The sequence below is a fragment of the Solanum dulcamara genome, chromosome 4 (assembly GCF_947179165.1).
Source record: "Solanum dulcamara chromosome 4, daSolDulc1.2, whole genome shotgun sequence".
Classification (NCBI taxonomy): domain Eukaryota; kingdom Viridiplantae; phylum Streptophyta; class Magnoliopsida; order Solanales; family Solanaceae; genus Solanum; species Solanum dulcamara.
The window spans coordinates 2,761,769-2,771,204 of NC_077240.1; the positions used below are offsets into that span (position 1 = coordinate 2,761,769).

Genomic DNA, 9,436 nt, shown 5'->3' on the forward strand with positions numbered 1-9,436 from the left:
CGACGGACAACTGATTGTATCTGGCTGCTTCTAGTAGTGAAGTAATTACGACAATTATAATATAAAATAATTTCAAAATTGCTAATCTTAGAATTAATATTTCTATCAAAAGTAAATATAAAATAACCTCATATTTTAATACGAGATTATAATTCAATTGTAGCCAAACTATCGCTAAAGCTTTGAAATAACTTTGACCATATGCAGTCATGTCGACAAACAGTTGGTTGTATCTGACTCTCCTAGTAGCAAAGTAATTACTATAATTATAATATTTATTATTCTAAAATTACTAATATCCAAGTTAAAATTTCTACCAAAATAAATAAAAATAATTTTATATTATTACGAGATTATAATTCAATTATAACCAAATCGCCGCTAAGGCTTTAAAATAACTTTGATGAGATGCAGACATATCGACAGACAACTGATTGTATGTGGCCGCTTTTAATAGCAAAGTAATTACTATCACTATAATATAAAACAATTCTAAAATTGCTAATCTCAAAGTTAAAATTTCTACAAAAAAAAATAGTAAATAATTTTATATTTTATTATGAGATTATAATTCAATTATAATCAAAATGTCATTAAGATTTTGAAATAACATTGATCAAATGCAGATATATCGACCGACATCTGGCTATATCTGGCCTTCTAGTAGCAAATAATTACAACAATTATAACATAAAACAATTCTGAAATTGCCAATCTCAAAATTAAAATTTTTACCAAAAATAAATATTAAATAATTTTATATTTTATTGTGAGATTATAATCCAATTGTAACTAAACCACCGCTAAGGCCTTGTGAAGGGTCTCTTCAATCTTTTCCACATCAAAACGCGTCGTTCCGTTAAATTTTTCCTGTGGAAGCCTCTCCAACGACGTCGTATAGCTTTCCCAACTCGAACTCGGATTCCCAGCCTCAAGCTCCGCAGAAGCTCAAAAATAAGTAAAGGTCATTTTTCCCATTCAGTATAGAATAATTAACGCTTCTATAAAATTAAAAAAAAAACACATATTTTTCTCTATATCCTCTCTCCGGCCCGGAGATATACCTCGCCGGGAAAACGAAAACTTTAACCGATTAACCTGCTTTTGTCTATATCATCTTTGGTGTGAAGCTGATTGGAACGCTCGAATTTTCACTTCGATCCATCGGTTCTTTGATTCATACATTTTTCTTTTTTTTTCTTGGTTTTTAATCTGTGCAGCGGCGAGAAGTGAATGGAGGATTACGGGAGCAGCGACGAAGATATATATTCATCTGATCAAGACTCTCTCGAAGGACTAGAGAATGAGGAGGCTGATTCTCAATGGGGCTCTTCCACAGGAAATTCCTGCAAGGTGCTTTAAAATCCCTAGAATTTTTCTTTATGACTGATTTTTTAGTATACTCGTTTCGCTCTTTGTGTTGAACCTACAATTTTGATGATCATGTATGTGATAGGAGTAATAGTTTTAATAATTTCAAACATCTAGGATTTCAGGTCAGTAAGCCTTTGTGTAATTCTCTTGCTAGTTGGGATTAGGGCATAGTTGATTGATTGAAATTTACGGTATTTACCAGGCTTTTTTTTTCCAAATAAATTTTTATGTTTATAGGTTTTAAGTTTTTGTAAATTTCTTTATCTAAACTGTGGTAAAGAAAGTGTCTTTGAAATTACCACCTTCAATTTTGGGTGGTTATTCTGTGGATTTCAATTGAATGCTTCGCCATTGTTGTTGGCTCCCTTTTTTTTTCTTTTTTTGGCCCTCTCTTTATAGGTTTGTTTGATAATTTACACTTTGTTTTACAGGTAATCACAAGGGAGTCTCTCTTGGTGGCACAGGTAAGAAGACTTAGTTTTTCTTGACACTTGAGGTTTGTATTGTATTGTTCGTGTTTAGTATCTGAGATGTTTCACATTTGTGCTAGAGAGAAGATTTGCGGAGAGTGATGGACCTGCTCTCGCTAAGAGAACACCATGCAAGAACCTTGCTCATTCACTACCGTTGGGATGTTGAGAGGTTGTTTGCGGTTCTTGTTGAGAAGGGAAAAACTTGCTTATTTGCTGAAGCAGGGGTAACTGTTCTTGAAGAAGTTGATGTTGACTTGTCTGTGTCTTCTTCGACTGTGATGTGCGATATATGCATGGAAGAGGTAGCAGGGAGTGAGGTCACGAAAATGGACTGTGGTCACTGCTTCTGCAATGACTGTGAGAACTAATTCTTTGAGTAGAACCACTTCCTTATTAGTTTCACCAGATTTCATTCTACTTCTTATAAACTTGTTAATCTTGGATTTTTGGCCTTTTGGTTCTAATTAGCATAAAATACAATTTTGTTTCGACTGTTTTTAAGAATAGCGAGGGTCTATGGAAAACAATCTCTCTACCTCTGACTTTTGAGGTAGTGGTTAGGTCCACCTACACTCTACCCATCCAGACCCCACTTTGTGAAGACTATACTGGGTATGTTGTTTTTAAGATTTATGAGGTTCTTGCTTCTATATCTAAAGGTGTGCTCTTTTTTTTTTTTTCAAATGGTGTCTACATTTGGTTTCTTTAAGACCTGTCTAACTAAAGTAGTTCCAGTGTTCTCTTTTTTGTTACATGCTAATCAAATTGCAAATTTTTCTGCTACTAATTTTTATTTTTTGTGCTGGAAATAGAGTAATTCTTATTTTGTTTGTCTAGGTTGGACAGAGCATTTCATTGTGAAAATAAAGGAGGGGCAGAGTAAGAGAATAAAGTGTATGGCTCATAAATGCTTTGCTATTTGCGATGAAGCTGTTATCAGAAAGCTAGTTAGTAGAAGGCATCCTGATTTGGCAGATAAATTTGATCGGTTTCTCCTTGAATCATACATTGAGGACAATAAAATGGTGAAATGGTGTCCAAGTATCCCTCATTGTGGGAATGCTATACGGGTAGAGACCGACGAATTCTGTGAAGTAGAATGTTCATGTGGTTTACAGTTCTGTTTCAGTTGCTTATCAGAAGCACATTCCCCTTGTTCTTGCTGGATGTGGGAACTTTGGACCAAGAAATGTCGAGACGAATCAGAGACTGTTAACTGGATTACAGTTCATACTAAGCCTTGTCCAAAGTGTCACAAACCTGTTGAGAAGAATGGAGGTTGCAACTTAGTTAGTTGCATTTGTGGGCAAGCATTTTGGTGAGTTTATTCTTGATGTCTATTTTGTCCCTAGATTTCTCGCAACTGAAAGCTCATTCTGATGTTATTGATGAATAAACAATCTGGATATATGTCAGCACTGTTGGTGCCCCATTTGCAGAGAACATGGCTTGATAGCACAACTTTTTGTTTTACCCTTGTACTTTAAAAAACTTGAAAAACCTGAAAGATTGAGACTCCTTTTGGAATTTTAGGATCAGGGTCAGATTTGATCCTATACTTTCTGTTATAACTGAGATATCCCCGAGGATTAGAGGTGCACAGTCCAAAACTCAGCGGACAGTGGGTCCACCTCTCATTCCTTCTCCACTTAAATACCAAACTTTTATCAGCGGCAAGATTTGAACCCATGATGTGCACCTAATTCACACATCACTTGCTGCGGTGCACTGTTACCACTAGACTAAAGCTTGGGGGCGATCCAAAATTTTAATATTGTTTGAAGTCAACATAGATTCTAGTTTAACTTAGGTTGTATTGGTCTTTGCTTGGAAGAATTTGGATTTCTAGGACTTACTGTCTTGTCTTTAGTTAAGTTTCCTTTTTTTTTATTATAAAGTAAATAATTTTATTGATGATAGGAGAAAAGAACTCCAGAAATATACCATAAGTAGGGAACCTAATTTTGATTCTCTATGGAAGTCAACTACTCATCTATACAAGTAGGAATGTCGTGGGTGCGCCACACAACATTAACAACTACGCCTTAGGGGTGGGTGCACCAAAACGAAGCTCATCCTCAAATGTACACTGTCATTCTCAACCCCTAAGAATGCTCTCATATTCCTCTCTTTCCAAGTCACCCACATTAAGGTTGGAGGGGCAACATCCCATGCCGTGCGTCTTCTCTTTATTTTCCCAAAAGCCATGGTACAACATCCCAGTCTTTAATTAAGGTTTCTTAAACTAGAAATTCTAGACCCCGCACTTATTTCAACACTAACAATGTCTAACCAAACCCAAAAGGTTCATCTCAACACATATAAGTATACCAACAATAACTAAATATTAATCTCAATTAGTTGGTATCTCCTGTGTGTATACTTTGTTTACATTGTGTTCTGTGCTTTACTAAGTCTGCATGAGGAAATTATATGCCTTTTGAGACAGCTTTTCCTCCATGTATTTTTTAAGTTTATTTTGTCCCATATTAATATCTCCAATGATCATGCTGTCAGTGCTACGAGCTTGTGCATTTGGATGTCTATGTAAGACATGACTTAATCATCTCAGCAATCTCATCTCATTCATCTGCATGTTTCTACTTGAACTATGTCATATGTGATGATTTCTAGTGTTGTCTAGTCTTGAATGATTACACATATATCTCAGTGCATCCACACTGCTATAACATTTATCTTATGGGTATGGCTAGATTTAGTGGCCAATATGCATGCCTATTTACATCGTTGGTCTTACAATTGTTTACCAGGATTTTCTCTACACTAGGTATTCTCTTATCACATAATACTCCCTTAGCACCCTTCATTTCAAACATCTTTTTTAATTGCATCATCTATCATGATAATATTCCCAAAGATTGAGTTTAAATATCTTAATTGTGTATGTTTTAGGCACTAACAACAGTACAACCTTGTCTAATCTCACTTCAACCTCATTTTTGTGTAATTGGCTAAACTTGCAATGCTTATACTGTCTTGACTTGAACTGTGTTAGAGTTATATAATTGTCTTTATGTGGACTGTGTAACGGCTTCCAAATTGGTCTATGAAGATTTTATACTACTACACCTTAACTTTAAAGTTTTGAGATGTTCAAATTCTCTTGCCTGGTGCGCATATTCACACTCTCATAAGTTTGCATTAAAGTATGTTTATGAATATCAAATTGGATTACTTGTGTACGAGGTTGTTAAGTTATAAAATTGTCACACATAAATTTTCTAAGTTCTAAAGCGACTTGTTAAAGGTCTTGGCCTACTCTAATCATTGCCTAAAAGTTTTGGTTAAGATTCTGTCACATACTTGTCTTATAATCTTTACTATCTAAAGTGTTTATATAGTTCAAGCTTGGTTCACTCCCTAGTTAATTTTATCAATCATGATATGTTTGCAAATAACATCCCTTTGAACTAAGGTATACAAGTACTTGCTGAAGATAGATCCCTAGGCTTTAAACCTGGACACCATAGAATATGTTATTTCATTTTCATTTCATAACCAAGGAGAGCAGGTTAATTTTTAGACTTTGGAGATAGTTAGAAGTATGACATCTCATTCTTCCTTGTTCTGGATTGAATAATTGATTCGCGTTGTAACCAGTTTGCATTGACAAATTAAGGTGGTCTGTTAAGGCATGAAATAAAAGAAAGTAGAGAAAGTTGGTCAAAAATAGTGAAGCTGTTAGTACTGTTGTTGTGGTAATACTATTACCTGTACATTCTATATGTTACAACATATTATGCTTATGTTAGAGCAAAATGTGTTGTCGGTAGAAAATGTAGAGAAGTTTCTTAGCGTTAAGAAACCCAAACCATTGATTATTGGAATGAAATGGGTCAAAATGGAGCAACATGAATGTGAAGATTTATATGTCCAACTCTAGTTAGTTTGGGATTGAGGTAGTAGAACTAATTGTTTTTACTTTTGATTAAGCAGTAGTACTAATTGCTGTTTGAACTACCAAATTTATTTCTTATTGTTTGCATTAGATACTTTTATGATACTTGTTTTTTATGCCGTTTTAATGATTTTTCTATTCTCGTGATGTCATAATAACATTCTACACTTGTGTGAATTTCTTTTTTAAGTTGAAAAAAGATGTGAGAACTCGTTGTCATTTAGATGAAATTCTTAAAGACATATTTGTTCTTTAGTATATTTGAAAGTTCTTAAAGGTTCAACAACTTGTTCTTGGGAAACATGAGACTCTTGAAATTGAATTAGCAGTTACAACATTTAACTCGAGCCATATGATATAATTAGCAGCTACTCTTTCTTTGAGTGTTGTTTGACATTACTTACGCCAGCGCTAAAGGAAATTTTCTTCCCAGTTTAGTTGGTTGATCTTGTTACACTTTTCTTTGTGCTGTAGTTGGCTATGTGGTGGAGCTACTGGCCGAGATCATACTTGGTCGAGTATCGCTGGTCACAGCTGTGGTCGTTATAAAGAAGATCAGGAGAAAAAGTCTGAACGGGCTAAGCGTGATCTCTATCGCTACATGCATTATCACAACCGTTATAAAGCTCATACGGATTCTTTTACACAAGAGTCTCGTCTGAGGGAGACCATAAAAGAAAAGGTAGCAAATTTGGAATCAAGGGATTCAAGATTGAGAGATTTTAGTTGGGTTACAAATGGACTTTACAGGCTTTTCAGATCAAGACGGGCTCTCTCGTTTTCATACCCATTTGCGTTTTATATGTTTGGTGATGACTTATTTAAGGATGAAATGACAAATGAGGAAAAGGAAATAAAACAGCATTTATTTGAGGACCAGCAGCAACAGCTTGAGGCAAATGTTGAAAAGTTATCAAAAGTTTTTGAGGATCCATTTGATGATTACGAAGAGACACGGGTTATGGAAATGAGGATGCAAGTCTTGAATCTCTCTGTGGTAACTGATACACTATGTAAGAAAATGTAAGTAGGCATCTGGGTGTCCTAAGTTATTGGTAGTTTTAGTGAGAAGCTGATTGTAATGCTGATTTGCAGGTATGAATGCATCGAGACTGATTTATTGGGAGCTCTACAGTTCAGTTGTCACAATATAGCTCCATACCAGTCTAAGGGCATTGAGAGAGCAACAGAGCTTAATGGAGGCTGGAGCGCCAAAGCAAACAACAACATTACATGTCAAAAAGCTCATGACCAGACACATGGTGAAGTTTCCATCCTCTCTCATGCCAGAGTACCTATGTAGATCAGTCATCTCTGCCTACTGGGGTGTGGTAGTTTATTGTGTCTACCTCTACAATTCTGATTGCTTTTGCAAGTGATACAAATACTTTACATCATCTCATAGTTAACCTCATCAGTTTTATTCCCCCCCAAAAATGTTACCCCACGTCATAGAATGGTAGTATGTTTTTGACTTGCTTTGGGAATGAGTTACTTTTAAGCATTTTGGACATGCTATTAGTTGTTTGGAAGGTTTTACTTTAAGTATTTTAGGCATTCTCTTATTCAATAATGCTTTGCATCATCATCATTCAGTTGAGCCAGTGGACTGGCAGACTGTTTATTGAGAATGGTCCGCTATGAACCAGTTAATCTGAAGATAGAAGTGAATAATGTATATCAGAAAAATAAATAAGGAGATCGTCAAAGGGAAAGCAAGTTGCCTATCTTTATTTATCATCTTAGAGAGGGGTGATATTCTATGGTATTGCTGTTTAAGGTAGTGGGTGCTAGTTGGAGTGGTGAGAGAGTTGGAGAAATGGAAAAGTAGCCTTAGTCTCAAGCCAATCTTGCTGAAGCTACTATGAGAAATTAGTATGTTTAATTTAAAGAAATGCGTAATTAGTAAAATTTTTACTTATCAAAGAGAGAAAGAGAAAGAAATGTTGTGATTGGTAGTTGCCCAAGCCCCTTTTCTTTTCCCTTGAAGAGGGAGAAAGGTAATGGTAGAAAGCCCCTATCTCCAGGAACTAAACCTATAAGAGAACCTGGCACTATTGATGATGTCTTTGATTATTTTATGTGATGAATTTGTTAAGCATTAGGCAAGAGCTAGTCGTAATTTGCAATTTTGCAAAAATAATTTGCTGTTCTAGTAACTTAATTGGTTGATCCAAATACTAGACAAGTTTTCTGGTCATGTTGCAATTTCACCACACCAAGCATATGAGTTCAATATTATAATTCTGAACTTTCAGTGTTTGAAAACATCTCTTCTTATTTCATCCTTGCAGTCACCCACAATGAAATTAACTCATGTACTAACTTGTAGTGTTAATCTCATAAACAAATTTGTGTTTAACTGTTTACTTTCTTTTCCATATCCATAAAACATCTTCATCAATTTGTTACCGAAAAACACTTTGAGAACTATGGTTCCAAACATCAACAGTCAGTGTCACCATACAGCAGTTTTTACCTCCCATAGAAGAGCTTTGTGATGGTTAATTATGCTATTTTATTCTATTAAATCTTACTCAGTTCAATCTTACACTGCTAATTTTGTAGACTATCAAAGCAATGCAGTTACGTGAAATGTCTATTTTCTTTAGACATGCTTCTGTTCTTGCCTACGTTCCTTCTTCTCCCGTATTCTCTTTTGCAGGATACATCTTCCCTCTGTTTTTTTGGGGGAGGGTTTCTTTGGGATGTACAGTGACTGCTTATCTAAGTTTGTTTCCTTTATTTTCATATTTTCCTTTGTTTTGGTAATGCAGGTTGTACATTATAACCAGAAAAAGAGTTAGTAATTGAACATTGTACTGCTTCTTGTACATCTTGCAGGAGGTTCCATAGAATTGGTTCAGCCATCAGGTTGTGGGACTTCAGATGAGAGTGGATGCTCCTCAAGGAAGCGTACAAGAACGGATTCAAGTGGTGGCTTTTTCGATCTTAACTTGCCTGCTGAGCTCATTGATAGGAATTGACCTTGTTGAGTTGCTGATTATTTTGAACCAAGTGTACAGCCCTGAAAAAGAAAAAAGAAAAAAAGACAGCTATTCTCAGAGAGTTGAGATGATAGTTCAATGGGTGATGCATTTCACTGTGTCATCCTCTTCAGTCTTGAAATTTTTTGAGATTCCCTGTTACCTTAAAAAGTCCTTAGTTTTGGTCCAGATTTCAAATGTATAGCCTATATTTGGCTTCTTCGGGGTTAGGTAGTTATGTATTTTCTTACTGTCCCTTCCCGCACCCTCCTGCACTCTAAACGGGCAATGCTCCCTTGGAACTTTTGGTTTCAAGTCCATAATGGGAAATATATTTGGTGAAATTTTTACCTAAGTGTTGTTTGCTGGTTTCATTTCTCTCTTATGTTCTATTCATGTAACTGTACTAGCACTGGATTAGCTTACCAAAAAAAAAAAAAGAGGTCTAAAATGTGTGCATGTTCTGCAGTCTCTAGATCATTTAGACGACTCTTTTCATATCTGATGGGATTTGATTCATGTAAATGACATAAACAGAGGCCTATTTCTATTGAAATGTAGCTAGAGAGTCTTATTAAATACTAAAATATTGCTGTTTTAAAATATTCCTTCAATATTCATACAGTTAAGTCACTTATTATAACATGAAAATTTCTGTTACAAATATTGTACGCGACATAAAA

General features: G+C 35.3%; 1 protein-coding gene across 3 annotated transcripts; it reads left to right on the top strand.

The window, feature by feature from the left end:
- The first annotated feature begins 984 nt into the window (after positions 1-984).
- LOC129885478 (probable E3 ubiquitin-protein ligase ARI2) lies at positions 985-9,097 on the top strand. Of its 3 annotated transcripts, none has more exons than XM_055959764.1 (7): positions 985-1,353; positions 1,806-1,838; positions 1,925-2,204; positions 2,685-3,165; positions 6,241-6,789; positions 6,862-7,028; positions 8,544-8,665. In XM_055959764.1, exons 1-7 carry the CDS (start codon positions 1,234-1,236, stop codon positions 8,555-8,557), a joined length of 1,644 nt encoding a protein of 547 aa, XP_055815739.1. In that variant the 5' UTR covers positions 985-1,233; the 3' UTR covers positions 8,558-8,665. The 3 variants fall into 3 exon arrangements, with proteins under 3 accessions (XP_055815739.1, XP_055815738.1, XP_055815740.1); XM_055959763.1 differs by having other exon boundaries at positions 986-1,353; positions 8,611-9,097; XM_055959765.1 differs by lacking the exons at positions 985-1,353; positions 1,806-1,838 and having other exon boundaries at positions 1,984-2,071; positions 8,611-9,097.
- The last annotated feature ends 339 nt before the right edge of the window (positions 9,098-9,436 follow it).

Bases quoted from the DNA above. Each gene is read 5' to 3' on its own strand.
- LOC129885478 (XM_055959763.1), top strand. From the start codon at position 1,234: ATGGAGGATTACGGGAGCAGCGACGAAGATATATATTCATCTGATCAA. The intron at 1,354-1,805 runs GTGCTTTAAAAT...TTTGTTTTACAG, and splicing joins CCACAGGAAATTCCTGCAAG to GTAATCACAAGGGAGTCTCT. The intron at 2,205-2,684 runs GTGAGAACTAAT...TTGTTTGTCTAG, and splicing joins TCACTGCTTCTGCAATGACT to GTTGGACAGAGCATTTCATT.